Source organism: Cherax quadricarinatus, chromosome 15, assembly GCF_038502225.1.
Source record: "Cherax quadricarinatus isolate ZL_2023a chromosome 15, ASM3850222v1, whole genome shotgun sequence".
Classification (NCBI taxonomy): Eukaryota; Metazoa; Arthropoda; class Malacostraca; order Decapoda; family Parastacidae; genus Cherax; species Cherax quadricarinatus.
Window position 1 is genome coordinate 30,798,136 of NC_091306.1, and position 16,515 is coordinate 30,814,650.

At 46.2% G+C, this 16,515-nt stretch overlaps 1 protein-coding gene across 4 annotated transcripts in view; it reads right to left on the reverse strand.

Moving 5' to 3' along the window:
* Window positions 1–10,400, reverse strand: part of tws (protein phosphatase 2 regulatory subunit tws) — a 118,549-nt gene extending 108,149 nt beyond the window's left edge. Inside the window, exons 1-2 of one of the 4 annotated variants that reach the window (XM_070085255.1) lie at window positions 10,191–10,400; window positions 9,939–10,016 (exon numbers count right to left, since the gene is read on the reverse strand). In XM_070085255.1, the coding sequence (XP_069941356.1) occupies window positions 9,939–10,016; window positions 10,191–10,197 (85 nt within the window). In that variant the 5' untranslated portion in view covers window positions 10,198–10,400. Of the gene's footprint in view, window positions 1–9,938 lie in introns of all 4 variants that reach the window. The other 3 variants (XM_070085257.1, XM_070085254.1, XM_070085256.1) reach the window with 3 other exon arrangements.
* Window positions 10,401–16,515: the final 6,115 nt, after the last annotated feature.

The following is a 16,515-nucleotide window of genomic DNA, read 5'->3' on the forward strand; positions in this document are numbered from 1 at the left end:
TGTACAGTGTGTTTATCCTAAACCTTACAGTATAAAATATAGTACTAACAGCATAAAATAAAACAAAATAAAATCATTACAAAAGTGTGATGTTGATATTCAGTAGTAAGGTTCAACTTACGTCCATTTTGACTTACGACCAGTTGGTCGGAACCAAGCTTGGTCGGAAGTTGGATGGTACCTGTATATTTTTCTTTATTTTTAGATTATTAATATGTCTAGAGGCTGCATAAATTCACCAGACATATTTTGTTATGTCTGCGGGCAATTCACCCCTTCAAATTCCCAGAGCAACAATACTCCTTTATTGAAGCACTGCTACTTTGCTTATTTTGGTTGCAAAATTGGAGACCAAGACAAACCATTTGCACCATACAAAGCTTGCAAGAGGTGCATAAGTAAGCTCCAAATGTGGTCAGTTGGAAAACTTAAATGTATGCCCTTTGGAATACCAATGGTATGGTGGGAGCAAATGAACCACCATGATAACTGCTACTTTTGTATGACTAAAGTAGCTGGATTCAACAAGACGATTAAAGATCGCATAATATACTCAAATATTCCTTCAGCAATAAGGCCTGTTCCACACTGAAGATATTCCTGTACCTGTGCCACAGGAAATTTCACCAGAGTCTGATACTAGTGATTCTAATGAGATGGAAGTAGACTATGAACCAACAACAAATGACGATCCCAAACCCTTCAACCAAGTTGAGCTCAATGACTTGGTGAAGACCTTAACCTTCCAAAAGAGAGTGCACAGTTACTTGGCTCTAGATTAAAGGAACACAGGCTTCTAGCTCCTGGAACAACATTTGCTTGGTACCGTCATTGTGAAGCAGATTCACTTAGTTCTTTGACAAAGAGGAATCTTTAGTTTTCTGTTCAAATATTTCTGGCCTTATTGAACACATGGGGATATCATACAAAGCAGATGAATTGAGACTCTTCACTGATTCTTCTAAAGAAGTTTAAAGGCTGTACTTCTCTACAATGACAACACAGCTGCATCTGTGCCAATTGGCCATAATGTCAAAATGTCAGAAACTTGTGCAAATATGAAGGCACTAATATCTGCAATCAAGTACCAGAATCACAATTTTCTCATCTGTGGTGATTTAAAAGTCATTGCTCTCCTACTAGGTTTTCAAGGCAGATACACCAAGTACAGTAGGGCCCCACTTATACGGCGGGTTAGGTTCCAGGCTGTCGCCGGAAAGCAGACATCGCCGGAAGGAAGAACGCAATTTTTTTTCCATTTATAAATGCATATAAATGCCAGACAACAAGTTTACACTAAATTATATTAAGTTAGTAATAGAACTAGGCATTAAAAACACACAAAGTAAAATACGTTCACAGTACATTCATTACTTATCTTAAAGTATTTGTAATCTTAATGTAGGGAGAGAGGTGAGTAGTACTTATTTGTAGGAAGTCAGGTGCAGGTAGCCCAGGTGTAGGTAGCCCTGGTTCCCCGTCTCATACTTAATATACGATATTTAAAACATCCCAGAGAGGTAAAATACTCATACAGTACACTCATTATTTACCTTAAAATGTGTAGTCTTAATATAGGAAGAGAGGCGAGTAGTATTTATTTGTAGGAAGTCAGCGTAGGTAGCCGGTAGGTGTAGCCCGCCTGGGCTACACCTACCAGCTACCTACACTGTGGGCCAAAGCCATATTAACATCGACATACCTTGTTCACTGAATTTAATCATTTCTAACAACTACTTTTAGATGCCATCATAAACGAAGGGAGAAGTAATGAATAATTCATGCCGAAAATTGTAAACAAAAGTGGAGTGGGGGAGTGGCTGGGCCAAACGCAGATTCATACACGTTTTATCTGATGACTGAGCAGAGAAAACGTAATGTTGTCCCTCTACCTGGCTACCACATAGGTCCATAAGTATTATTATCAGAGCACATAAAATATGCAATAAATGCCAGACAACAAGTTTACACTAACTTATATTAAGTTAGCAATAAAAATAGGCATTAAAAACACAATAAAAGGTAAGATACACACAGAGTACACTTATTACTTACCTTAAAATATTAATATTAATGTGTGAGAGGTGAGTGGCAGGGTGTTTGCTGAATAAAATCAGAATGGCACACCATCATCCTCTAACTTAGCACTTAAAGCAAGAGGCTTACGACTCCTCTTTTTATCACAGCTAAGCTTAGACGCCATCGTCAATGAGAGCCAACTAGTTAACGAAAGAGCAAATGAGAGAGAGAACGAGATACAGAGTTTAGACAATGTAAGAATACAAACTGAACAGATAGTGGGCGATCACTTGGTCAGGCGAAATAAATGTGTATTAATATATGTCTACTTTTAGTTCATTCACGTACGTTTCTAAGAGTTTGTAAAACATTTACCTCGATATTTTTTTATTATAGTAATTACCTCACAATACAAATACTCGTACATTGTGTACAAGTTGTACAAGTTAGTACAGAATAAACAAACAGCAACACACCATTTTTAGAGTGAATGAAGATATTATTAGTATTATTATTATTATAAAAAGCACTAAACCCACAAGGGTCATGAATTGCTATATATAGAGTGAAGGCATACGAAAAGAATATTTTTCTACAGTTATCCCCCAGTTTGACTAGAGAAAACGTAATTCTTCCGATACTACCTACACAGCTGCTTTGTAAACAAATCTCATATTTACGTAAATTTTTATTCTGTGAGTGTATGTATCATGTTTATATGCTATGTAATGGGTTTCATATATAATTGAGAAAAATATCATAGATGGATTAATGAAAATGCCTATATTAATGTAAAATAAGACATTTAGTGTGCCCAAGAGTGATTATTATTATGTAGTATTGGCGTCATGAATAGAGAGAGACTTAGCAATTTTAATGTGTACCTGCACACCAGCGCAGTGTGTAAGTATATTTAGGTACTGGTACACATAAGTATAATTATCAGAGTACATATAAAATATGCAGTAACTTTAAAACACTTGAAATTTTGGAAAGTTTCCTGACATAACAGATGTGGTAACGGAGAATGTAAACAAACTGGGTGGGGCGCGCCGTATTTGAAAGACCACTTGCCGTAAAGCAAATTTTGGTCATAATTTGATATCACCGTATTAGCGGAATGCCGTAAAGCGGGGCCCTACTGTATTCCTGTTGTCTGTCTTTGGGATAGTAGGGCAGACAGCCAGCACTACGAACAAAAAGACTGGCCACCAAGAACCAGCTTCTTACCCGGAAATCACAATGTGAAAAGTGTGCCACTAGTTGACTCCAAGAAAATTCTGCTGCCACCACTCCACATCAAATTAGGGTTCATGAAAAATTTTATGAAGGCCTTGAACAAGAATGGAACCGCTTTCAAGTACCTGGAGCCAAAGTTTCCTCGTATAAGTGAAGGCAAGCTAAAGGCAGGAATCTTTGTTGGCACTCAGATTCGGGAACTGATGAAGGACAAGCATTTTGATGAAGCATTTGCAGGTGTCACGGTGAATGCCTGGTTTTCATACAAGCAGATTGTCCACAACTTCCTGGGAAACAGGCGCTCCCCAAATATGAAAAAATGATCCAAGACCTGATATCAAGTTTCCAACAACTTGGGTCTAGAATGAGTGTGAAGATGCACTTTTTGCACTCACATCTCTATTATTTTCCCAACAATTGTGGGGACTACAGTGAGAAACAAGGAGAGCGGCTCCATCTGGATATATCCACCACAGAAACTCGATACCAGGGCAAGTGGATTGTCAGCATGATGGCGGATTACTGCTGGTCATTGAAACAAAATGGTCTTGATGCATAGCACAAGTGAAAATCAAAGCGGTCCTCCTTCCTTTGATTCAATATGTAGGCTAACCATTAGGAGCATATTTTTTTAATAAAATCATTTGATTTGATTCATGTTGATTTGAAATTCATATGTTTTTAAAACTAACAATATGTTTTTCCATGATTACTTGCCTAATTTTAATAAATTAACAATATATTAAAAATTCACATTTTTTATCATTAATTTGTATTTTATTCAAAATCCTTATGTGATAGAGCAAAATGGTTTAGATATTTACAATCAGCAGCCCAAGAATATGTAAGCTCACAACCATGAATAAAAATAAAAATTAAAAACATTCCCAATGCAGACCAGTGTAATTTTACTAAACTTATACATGAGAGAACTCTTCACCTGTTAAGAGAATATCGAAAGCTTTTGACCAATTAGTGACTTAGGAATGTCTGCGAGATCACCGACATTCACGAGCATGTACAAATATTCAGACACGCTACTATCAAGTCATCAGGTCAAGAAACCTTTAAGCAAACTGCACTAACCACACATGAAAAAATTTACCAACTCTAATCAAGCTTTATGTACTCTTTTACTTTTTATTTATGGATTTCCAAATCTCAATCTTGACTTAAAAAAGTCAAATAAATTTCAAAGGTTGCCAATTTTACCTCTAATTCCAAATAATTGATGGTTCTTGTATAATTTGGCAATATTTTTAGAATAAATCTTATTGAATTATCTGAATTCCAGTTATCTCACTGTTGTTCCTAAGTCACCACACAGTCAGAAATCTTCAATATTTTTCTACTGGCAATGACATGTATAAAAATTTGGCAAAAACTATAGGCAAGCACTAATCTAACCTAAACCTAAATTAAAACTAAAGTTATTTAATTTGTGATTGTACTTTAACAAGTCACTGAGCCTGCTGCCTGGATAATTTGCTGATGTTAACAATTCAAAAAGTTGGAGAGTGCCAGACACTATTTCAATGCACTACAAGGCACATCCCATACAAACATGTGTAACTTCTGGTAAAATAACCATTTTAGATGTTCATAACTAAAGATACTTTCTATACCAGAAGGGTCTCTATACCCTGGCACAAATACAGTGGTACCTTGACTTACGAGTTTAATTCGTTCTGTGACCCAACTTGTAACTCAATTTGCTCGTATATCAAATCAATTTTCCTCATTGAAATTAACTGGAATGCCATTAATTAATCTGTTCCAGTGGAATTCCTGGCTCTCAGGAGGCAGGAGAAAATACTTCAATATAACGCTAATATCAACTCTACAGCTTATTTATCTATCACAACTGATCTAATATCTGGAGTTTATCTGGAGAGAGTTCCGGGGGTCAACGCCCCCGCGGCCCGGTCTGTGACCAGGCCTCCTTAGGTCAGTGTCCCAGGATGCGACCCACACCAGTCGACTAACACCCAGGTACCCATTTTACTGATGGGGAACATAGACAACAGGTGGAAAGAAACACGTCCAATGTTTCTACTCTGGCTGGGAATCGAACCCAGGCCCTCACCGTGTGAAGCGAGAGCGTTAACCACCAGGCCACCAGAGCCACAGAAACATGATATATACTCTAGAACGAGTAAAATATGTCATTATGTGACGAGTGGTGGCAGCCACTCCCAAGGTAAAAAATAATTATCGCTCTGACCATATCTTCCCATTCTTGCCCTTCTGAGGTCTTATTAAAAGAGAAAAAGAAGTGTTTGTGAGGCTAACTGCACTAGATCACTAGTTTCATAAGGAAAACATTGAAACAAGTAATTTTCTCATATTTTTTTTTTCCCCAGAGCCAGGAGACCGGCCTACGTTTTGGGTGAATATCTCGGAAGTAAATCAGCATAAATGTCTCATGCCTCCTCTGTGAGAAGGCACAAGGCACGCAGTACATACTATGCTTGTACTGCCTCACCAAGTCAACTACACACACACCTTGCTCGTGTTTTTCTATGATTTCATGCTTTAATTCAATGGACAACATCTTCCTCCTCTTCTCAGCACTGTCCTTTGCACTTACTTAGGGCCCAAGGTTAGAAAAAAGAAATTTTGCAAAAATAACTGCACAAAACACAAGCACAACACAAGACAGATGCTTCCACGGCGAGGTAACCATGTGCGCTGCTGTGGCATTCGCTGTGCCAATTAATGGCGGCGTATCTGAAGCTCGTTCGTATCTCGGATTTTGGCTAGCAATTCAAAGCAAAAAATCGACCAAGCGATGGCTCGTAACTCTGAAAACTCGTAAGCTGGGGCACTCGTAAGTCAAGGTACCACTGTATATTAAAAACTCACTGCATTATTTGGGATACTGTTAATCATATGCAAATTATTATCATATTAAATGTATATTCCTGGAGAGACAACAGAAAAGGAAGAGAATGGCTTCTTGTATCTTTACTATCTCAGTAATTGATTTATTGATTTGATATGTTCATTTCTGTATGGCAGACGGTATATATATACATGATTATGTAAATTAACATGGACCCCAATGACAACAGATTACAATAACTTCACTGGGTTATCCTGAGCTACATCTACATAATGTAATAATGTACCTATAACATGTGCATGCCCTCAACAATGATGAAATAAATTTTTGTATATATCATGTACTCAGCTAAGAAAAATTCACTTAAGATAAAATATAAGATTATTATGCAAGTTCAATGACATTTAATTAGTTTATGCACTAGCAAAACAAAACTTGACACATTAGTAATTACTGAGAAAAGTAAGTTTGAGGGGCAGTGTATAGTGAGGCAGTGTAGAGCAGTGAGAGGCAGTGTATAGTGAGGCAGTGTAGAGCAGTGAGAGGCAGTGTATAGTGAGGAGTGTAGAGTAGCAAGAGGCAATATATAACAAGATGCAGTGTAGTGAGAGGCAATGTAGAGTAGCAAGAGGCAGTGTATAGTGAGATGCAGTGTAGAGCAGTGAAAGGCAGTACAGAGTAGCAAGAGGCAGTGCAGAGCAGCGAGAGGCAGTGCAGAGCAGCGAGAGGCAGTGCAGAACAGAGAGGCAGTGTAGTGAGAGGCAGTGCAGAGCAGAGGCAGTGTAGTGAGAGGCAGTGCAGTGAGAGGCATTGCAGAGCAGTGAGAGGCAGTGCAGAGCAGTGAGAGGCAATGCAGAGCAGTGAGAGGCAGTGCAGAGGCAGTGTAGAGTAGTGAGAGGCAGTGCAGAGCAGTGAGAGGTATTGCAGAGGCAGTGTAGAGTAGCGAGAGGCAATGTAGAGCAGCGAGATGTAGTGCAAAACAGAGCAGCAGTGTAATGAGCAGTGTATAGTAAGAAGCAGTGTAATGAGCAGTGTATAGTAAGAGGCAGTGTAGAGCAGTGAGAGGCAGTGCATAGCAGTGAGAGGCAGTGCAGAGCAGTGAGAAGCAGTGTAAAGGCAGTGTATAGTGAAAGGCAGTGTACTGTGAGAGGCAGTGTATAGTGAGAAGCAGTGCAGAGCAGTGAGAGGTAGTCCAAAGCAAAGGCAGTGTAGAGCAGAGGTAGTGCAGAGCAGTGAGAGGCAGTGTATAGTGAGAGGCAGTGCAGAGCAGAGGCAGTGTAGAGTAGCGAGAGGCAGTGTAGAGCAGAGGCAGTGTAGAGCAGAGCAGTGAGAGGCAGTGTAGAGCAGTGAGATGTAGTGCAAAGCAGAGAGGCAGTGTAATGAGCAGTTTATTTTAAGACGCAGTGTAGAGCAGTGTGAGGCAGTGTAGAGCAGTGTGAGGCAGTGTAGAGCAGTGTGAGGCAGTGTAGAGTAGCAAGAGGCAGTGTAGAGCAGAGCAGTGAGAGGCAGTGTAGAGCAGTGAGATGTAGTGCAAAGCAGAGAGGCAGTGTAATGAGCAGTTTATTTTAAGACGCAGTGTAGAGCAGTGTGAGGCAGTGTAGAGCAGTGAGGCAGTGTAGAGCAGTGTGAGGCAGTGTAGAGCAGTGTGAGGCAGTGTAGAGCAGTGAGGCAGTGTAGAGCAGTGAGGCAGTGTAGAGCAGTGTGAGGCAGTGTAGAGCAGTGTGAGGCAGTGTAGAACAGTGTGAGGTAATGTAGAGCAGTGAGGTAATGTAGAGCAGTGTGAGGTAGAGCAGTGTGAGGCAGTGTAGAGCAGTGTGAGGCAGTGTAGAGCAGTGAGGCAGTGTAGAGCAGTGAGGCAATGTAGAGCAGTGTGAGGCAGTGTAGAGCAGTGTGAGGCAGTGTAGAGCAGTGTGAGGCAGTGTAGAGCAGTGTGAGGCAGTGTAGAGCAGTGTGAGGTAGTGTAGAGCAGTGAGGCAGTGTAGAGCAGTGTGAGGCAGTGTAGAGCAGTGAGGCAGTGTAGAGCTGTGAGGCAGTGCAGAGCAGTGTGAGGCAGTGTAGAGCAGTGTGAGGCACTGTAGAGCAGTGTGAGGCAGTGTAGAGCAGTGTGAGGCAGTGTAGAGCAGTGTGAGGCAGTGTAGAGCAGTGTGAGGCAGTGTAGAGCAGTGAGGCAGTGTAGAGCAGTGAGGCAGTGTAGAGCAGTGTGAGGCAGTGTAGAGCAGTATGAAGCAGTGTAGAACAGTATGAAGCAGTGTAGAGCAGTGTGAGGCAGTGTAGAGCAGTGAGGCAGTGTAGAGCAGTGTGAGGCAGTGTAGAGCAGTGTGAGGCAGTGTAGAGCAGTGAGGCAGTGTAGAGCAGTGTGAGGCAGTGTAGAGCAGTGAGGCAGTGTAGAGTAGTGAGGCAGTGTAGAGTAGTGAGGCAGTGTAGAGCAGTGAGGCAGTGTAGAGCAGTGTGAGGCAGTGTAGAGCAGTGTGAGGCAGTGTAGAGCAGTGTGAGGCAGTGTAGAGCAGTGAGGCAGTGTAGAGCAGTGAGGCAGTGTAGAGCAGTGTGAGGCAGTGTAGAGCAGTGAGGCAGTGTAGAGTAGTGAGGCAGTGTAGAGTAGTGAGGCAGTGTAGAGTAGTGAGGCAGTGTAGAGCAGTGTGAGGCAGTGTAGAGCAGTGTGAGGCAGTGTAGAGCAGTGTGAGGCAGTGTAGAGCAGTGAGGCAGTGTAGAGCAGTGAGGCAGTGTAGAGCAGTGTGAGGCAGTGTAGAGCAGTGAGGCAGTGTAGAGCAGTGAGGCAGTGTAGAGCAGTGTGAGGCAGTGTAGAGCAGTGAAGCAGTGTAGAGCAGTGTGAGGCAGTGTAGAGCAGTGTGAGGCAGTGTAGAGCAGTGTGAGGCAGTGTAGAGCAGTGAGGCAGTGTAGAGCAGTGTGAGGCAGTGTAGAGCAGTGTGAGGCAGTGTAGAGCAGTGAGGCAGTGTAGAGCAGTGTGAGACAGTGTAGAGCAGTGAGGCAGTGTAGAGCAGTGTGAGGCAGTGTAGAGCAGTGTGAGGCAGTGTAGAGCAGTGAGGCAGTGTAGAGCAGTGAGGCAGTGTAGAGCAGTGAGGCAGTGTAGAGCAGTGAGGCAGTGTAGAGCAGTGAGGCAGTGTAGAGCAGTGAGGCAGTGTAGAGCAGTGTGAAGCAGTGTGAGGCAATGTAGAGCAGTGTGAGGCAGTGAAGAGCAGTGTGAGGCAGTGTAGAGCAGTGAGGCAGTGTAGAGCAGTGAGGCAGTGTAGAGCAGTGAGGCAGTGTATGGCAGTGTAGAGCAGTGTAGAGCAGTGAGGCAGTGTAGAGCAGTGTGAGGCAGTGTAGAGCAGTGTGAGGCAGTGTAGAGCAGTGAGGCAGTGTAGAGCAGTGTGAGGCAGTGTAGAGTAGTGAGGCAGTGTAGAGTAGTGAGGCAGTGTAGAGTAGTGTGAGGCAGTGTAGAGCAGTGAGGCAGTGTAGAGCAGTGTGAGGCAGTGTAGAGCAGCTGGTTCAGGTGCCACAACATTACAAGAGAGTTAGTTACCTACACAGCAGGATACAAGAGAAGGTTCAGAGTGGAGGGAGGCGACCAACAGTCTTCCTCACACACATCAAGAATTCGATATTGTTTATTTGTATTTTATAAGACAGAGTAGCAAATCAGAGAGTGTTAAGTGGCAGCTCTTGGCACCCAGGGAAAAGTGCTGTTATCTGTACTAACACTTGTTAAGACGGGAGTGAGAATAACATTATGAGAGTGAGAGTAGAGGTGATGAGAGAGCAACAAGGTAGGCACATTATTAGTAGAGGTGAAGCTACAAGTGTTATAGAGCACCGTGATGGCCAGGACAACACTTACTGATATTCTTACCTTCACTAACGTCATCGTCTAGGGTCCCTTTGACTTGAGAGAAGCACCATTGGATGTCCCCATTGCCTGCAAAATCAGACATTATGGAGTTACTAGTCTTTCCCCGCGGGTCGCCGCCACACTTCCCTATTTTGACCGGCGGGATATATTTATTTGAGTGTAAACCGGCGATAGTTGTCTCCGAGTATCAGAAGAGACACTCGGCCCGTCCTCTTCGCATCTATTCTCCACTGTACTTACCGGCCATCACAAAAGTCTCTTCCCTTGTAATCACTTTTTGGAAATTTAAAGTGGTAGGATGTCATGTATTTATCGTTCAACATCTAGAAATCGCACGGATGGCATGGGATTCACACAATTTTCACAATAAGAGTCAGTATGGCGTCGAGGTCTGGCTGGCCCGTGACGTCACCACCGTCAACACAGAGGCAGTGTGGGTAAAACAAAGTCACTACTACAAGCGTCAACCACCACTACTACCACCACTACCGCCACCACTACCACCACCACCACAACCACCACCACAACCATCACCACTATCATCTTAACCACACCCATACCTCACATTAATATCTACTGCCCCCATATCATCATCACCTTAAACATCTCTAGATAATATTATGGTGATGGAGAACATTGGTGAATGATGTAGTGGTATGAGCGGCGGCCTTGACCTATAACAACCACTACTTGTATGTTCCCTACCACCACCATAGTTACTACCACTACTACTAGCACCACTACTACTAGCACAATTCTTCATATACGTTCCCACCAAGATTACTAGCACCATCCTCACAAAGGTAGTTTTTCAGTCATTCTCCATCATACAATACACTGTATAATAATGTTTATCATACAATGATACACATGAGTAGTGGAATGTGTCAGGTTGAGGTGGAAGACTTCAGTAGTGTGCTGAGGATGTCATCAAACATTACACTGTAACTCCAGCAGTTCTGGCAGCTTCCAGGGTATCTTCCAGCAGGACTGGAGTTACTGTTACACGCTTAACGTTTGGAATAACATTACACACAGATTTAGTGGAGATCTTAACGATAAATACATCTTCAAGCAAAAAAAATGCACACACACTAGATACGATATGATAAAGCTCATGGAGCAGGAAGAGAGCGGACCTAGTAGCGACCTGCGAAGAGGAGGGGCCAGGAGTTGTGACTCAACCCCTGCAACCACAAACATGTGAGTATAAATAGATATATACACACACAGTCTTAACAAGCGTCCCTCTGAACGAATCTGCTAAAATTTCTTATTCATTTCTGCAACATTGCAAGTTCCTAATAATGTGTTGATTGCAACACGAAAGGCCTAGAACTATTATACAACCCCCTATGTTATTGTTTTGCACACACACACAACAGGAGTAAGGAAACGCGTCGAAATGTTTTAACTCCGCCGGGAATCAAACCCGGGCGCTCGACGTGTGAAGCGACAGACTTGCCAGCCAGGCCACACGGCCTACTAGACACTTCGGCTTACAATCAAAAGGACCCGGTTTAATCTGGGCAAACATTGGTTAAATTTCCCAGCACCTACTGCCTTTCTTCACCTACTACACTCCTCGCCGGAAATGAGCCACATTACTAGTGGCTCATTTCCGGAGCCACATTACTTGTGGCTCATTTCCAGCGAGGAGTGTAGTAGGTGAACATTTCTTGGGTTAGTCTGGGTTATTAACCCTCCGGGGTTTAATAATCTAAACCAACCTACCTTCACAACACACTTTTAAAACAACCTAAGTTAGAATAATTAACACTAACTTAGAACAGTGATAGACAAGACGACGGTACAGAGAGTTGAGGAGTGAGGCGGCCAGAGGTGTGAGGCAGCCAGAGGTGTGAGGCAGCCAGAGGTGTGAGGCAGCCAGAGGTGTGAGGCAGCCAGAGGAGGTGTGAGGCGGCCAGAGGTGTGAGGCAGCCAGAGGTGTGAGGCAGCCAGAGGAGGTGTGAGGCAGCCAGAGGAGGTGTGAGGCAGCCAGAGGAGGTGTGAGGCAGCCAGAGGAGGTGTGAGGCAGCCAGAGGAGGTGTGAGGCAGCCAGAGGTGTGAGGCAGCCAGAGGAGGTGTGAGGCAGCCAGAGGTGTGAGGCAGCCAGAGGTGTGAGGCAGCCAGAGGAGGTGTGAGGCAGCCAGAGGAGGTGTGAGGCAGTCAGAGGTGTCAGGCAGCCAGAGGTGTCAGGCAGCCAGAGGTGTGAGGCAGCCAGAGGTGTGAGGCGGCCAGAGGTGTGAGGCAGCCAGAGGTGTGAGGCGGCCAGAGGTGTGAGGCGGCCAGAGGTGTGAGGCAGCCAGAGGAGGTGTGAGGCAGCCAGAGGAGGTGTGAGGCAGCCAGAGGAGGTGTGAGGCAGCCAGAGGAGGTGTGAGGCAGCCAGAGGAGGTGTGAGGCAGCCAGAGGTGTGAGGCAGCCAGAGGTGTGAGGCAGCCAGAGGAAGTGTGAGGCAGCCAGAGGAAGTGTCAGGCAGCCAGAGGAGGTGTGAGGCAGCCAGAGGAGGTGTGAGGCAGCCAGAGGAGGCGTGAGGGAGCCAGAGGTGTGAGGCAGCCAGAGGAGGTGTGAGGGAGCCAGAGGAGGTGTGAGGCAGCCAGAGGAGGTGTGAGGGAGCCAGAGGAAATGTGAGGCAGCCAGAGGTGTGAGGAAGCCAGAGGTGTGAGGCAGCCAGAGGTGTGAGGCAGCCAGAGGTGTGAGGCAGCCAGAGGAGGTGTGAGGGAGCCAGAGGAGGTGTGAGGCAGCCAGAGGAGGTGTGAGGGAGCCAAAGGAGGTGTGAGGCAGCCAGAGGAGGTGTGAGGGAGCCAAAGGAGGTGTGAGGCAGCCAGAGGTGTGAGGCAGCCAGAGGTGTGAGGCAGCCAGAGGTGTGAGGCAGCCAGAGGTGTGAGGCAGACAGAGGTGTGAGGCAGCCAGAAGAGGTGTGAGGGAGCCAGAGGAGGTGTGAGGCAACCAGAGGAGGTGTGAGGGAGCCAGAGGAGGTGTGAGGCAGCCAGAGGAGGTGTGAGGCAGCCAGAGGTGTGAGGCAGCCGGAGGTGTGAGGCGGCCAGAGGTGTGAGGCAGCCAGAGGTGTGAGGCAGCCAGAGGAGGTGTGAGGCAGCCAGAGGTGTGAGGCGGTCAGAGGTGTGAGGCAGCCAGAGGAGGTGTGAGGCAGCCAGAGGAGGTGTGAGGAAGCCAGAGGAGGTGTGAGGGAGCCAGAGGTGTGAGGCAGCCAGAGGTGTGAGGCAGCCAGAGGTGTGAGGCAGCCAGAGGAGGTGTGAGGCAGCCAGAGGAGGTGTGAGGCAGCCAGAGGAGGTGTGAGGGAGCCAGAGGAGGTGTGAGGCAGCCAGAGGAGGTGTGAGGCAGCCAGAGGAGGTGTGAGGCAGCCAGAGGAGGTGTGAGGCAGCCAGAGGTGTGAGGCAGCCAGAGGTGTGAGGCAGCCAGAGGAGGTGTGAGGCAGCCAGAGGAGGTGTGAGGCAGCCAGAGGTGTGAGGCAGCCAGAGGAGGTGAGAGGCAGCCAGAGGTGTGAGGCAGCCAGAGGTGTGAGGCAGCCAGAGGTGTGAGGCAGTCAGAGGATGTATGAGGCAGCCAGAGGAGGTGTGAGGCAGACAGGGGAGGTGTGAGGCAGCCAGAGGAGGTGTGAGACAGTCAGAGGAGGTGTGAGGCAGCCGGAGGAGGTGTGAGACAGTCAGAGGAGGTGTGAGACAGTCAGAGGAGGTGTGAGGCAGCCAGAGGAGGTGTGAGGGAGCCAGAGGAGGTGTGAGGCAGCCAGAGGTGTGAGGCAGCCAGAGGTGTGAGGCAGCCATAGGTGTGAGGCAGCCAGAGGTGTGAGGCAGACAGAGGTGTGAGGCAGCCAGAAGAGGTGTGAGGGAGCCAGAGGAGGTGTGAGGCAACCAGAGGAGGTGTGAGGGAGCCAGAGGAGGTGTGAGGCAGCCAGAGGAGGTGTGAGGCAGCCAGAGGTGTGAGGCAGCCAGAGGTGTGAGGCGGCCAGAGGTGTGAGGCAGCCAGAGGTGTGAGGCAGCCAGAGGAGGTGTGAGGCAGCCAGAGGTGTGAGGCGGTCAGAGGTGTGAGGCAGCCAGAGGAGGTGTGAGGCAGCCAGAAAAGGTGTGAGGCAGCCAGAGGAGGTGTGAGGAAGCCAGAGGAGGTGTGAGGGAGCCAGAGGTGTGAGGCAGCCAGAGGTGTGAGGCAGCCAGAGGTGTGAGGCAGCCAGAGGTGTGAGGCAGCCAGAGGAGGTGTGAGGCAGCCAGAGGAGGTGTGAGGGAGCCAGAGGAGGTGTGAGGCAGCCAGAGGAGGTGTGAGGCAGCCAGAGGAGGTGTGAGGCAGCCAGAGGAGGTGTGAGGCAGCCAGAGGAGGTGTGAGGCAGCCAGAGGTGTGAGGCAGCCAGAGGTGTGAGGCAGCCAGAGGAGGTGTGAGGCAGCCAGAGGAGGTGTGAGGCAGCCAGAGGAGGTGTGAGGCAGCCAGAGGAGGTGAGAGGCAGCCAGAGGTGTGAGGCAGCCAGAGGTGTGAGGCAGCCAGAGGTGTGAGGCAGTCAGAGGAGGTATGAGGCAGCCAGAGGAGGTGTGAGGCAGACAGAGGAGGTGTGAGGCAGCCAGAGGAGGTGTGAGACAGTCAGAGGAGATGTGAGGCAGCCGGAGGAGGTGTGAGACAGTCAGAGGAGGTGTGAGACAGTCAGCGGAGGTGTGAGGCAGCCGGAGGAGGTGTGAGACAGTCAGAGGAGGTGTGAGACAGTCAAAGGTGTGAGGCAGTCAGAGGAGGTGTGAGACAGTCAGAGGAGGTGTGAGACAGTCAGAGGACGTGTGAGACAGTCAAATTTGTGAGGCAGTCAGAGGAGGTGTGAGGCAGTCAGAGGAGGTGTGAGGCAGTCAGAGGAGGTGTGAGGCAGTCAAAGGAGGTGTGAGACAGTCAGAGGAGGTGTGAGACAGTCAGAGGAGGTGTGAGGCAGTCAGAGGAGGTGTGAGACAGTCGGAGGTGTGAGACAGCCAGAGGAGGTGTGAGACAGGCAGACGAGGTGTGAGGCAGTCAGAGGAGGTGTGAGGCAGTCAGAGGAGGTGTGAGGCAGTCAGAGGAGGTGTGAGACAGACAGAGGAGGTGTGAGACAGCCAGAGGAGGTGTGAGACAGGCAGACGAGGTGTGAGGCAGTCAGAGGAGGTGTGAGGCAGTCAGAGGAGGTGTGAGGCAGTCAGAGGAGGTGTGAGACAGTCAGAGAAGGTATGAGGCAGTCAGAGTAGGCGTGAGGCAGCCAGAGGAGGTGTGAGACAGGCAGAGGAGGTGCGAGGAAGCCAGAGGAGGTGTGAGACAAGCAGAGGAGGTGTGAGGCAGCCATATGAGGTGTGAGACAGGCAGAGGAGGTGTGAGGCAGTCAGAGGAGGTGTGAGACAGAGGAGGTGTGAGACAGTCGGAGGTGTGAGACAGCCAGAGGAGGTGTGAGACAGGCAGACGAGGTGTGAGGCAGTCAGAGGAGGTGTGAGGCAGTCAGAGGAGGTGTGAGGCAGTCAGAGGAGGTGTGAGACAGTCAGAGGAGGTGTGAGGCAGTCAGGGGTGGTGTGAGACAGTCAGAGAAGGTATGAGGCAGTCAGAGTAGGCGTGAGGCAGCCAGAGGAGGTGTGAGACAGGCAGACGAGGTGTGAGGCAGTCAGAGGAGGTGTGAGGCAGTCAGAGGAGGTGTGAGGCAGTCAGGGGTGGTGTGAGACAGTCACAGGTGGTGTGAGACAGTCACAGGTGGTGTGAGACAGTCAGGGGTGGTGTGAGACAGTCACAGGTGGTGTGAGACAGTCCGTCACACAACACTTAACGTCACATCTACTACTGGTTTTTAATATTTAATATTTACACAATATTTATTTACTGCAGGGTATTGTATTTTATTGTATGTATTGTATTGTATGTATTGTATTGTATGTATTGTATTGTATGTATTGTATTGTATGTATTGTATTGTATGTATTGTATTGTATGTATTGTATTGTATGTATTGTATTGTATGTATTGTATGTATTGTATTGTATGTATTGTATTGTATTTTATTGTATGTATTGTATGTATTGTATTGTACGTATTGTATTGTATGTATTGTATTGTATGTATTGTATTGTATGTATTGTATTGTATGTATTGTATTGTATGTATTATATTGTATGTATTGTATGTATTGTATTGTATGTATTGTATTGTATGTATTGTATTGTATGTATTGTATTGTATGTATTGTATTGTATGTATTGTATTGTATGTATTGTATTGTATGTATGATATGTATTGTATTGTATGTATTGTATTGTATGTATTGTATTGTATGTATTGTATTGTATGTATTGTATGTATTGTATGTATTGTATGTATTGTATTGTATGTATTGTATTGTATGTATTGTATGTATTGTATTGTATGTATTGTATTGTATGTATTGTATTGTATGTATTGTATGTATTGTATTGTATGTATTGTATTGTATGTATTGTATTGTATGTATTGTATTGTATGTATTGTATGTATTGTATTGTATGTATTGTATTGTATGTATTGTATTGTATGTATTGTATTGTATGTATTGTATGTATTGTATTGTATGTATTGTATTGTATGTATTGTA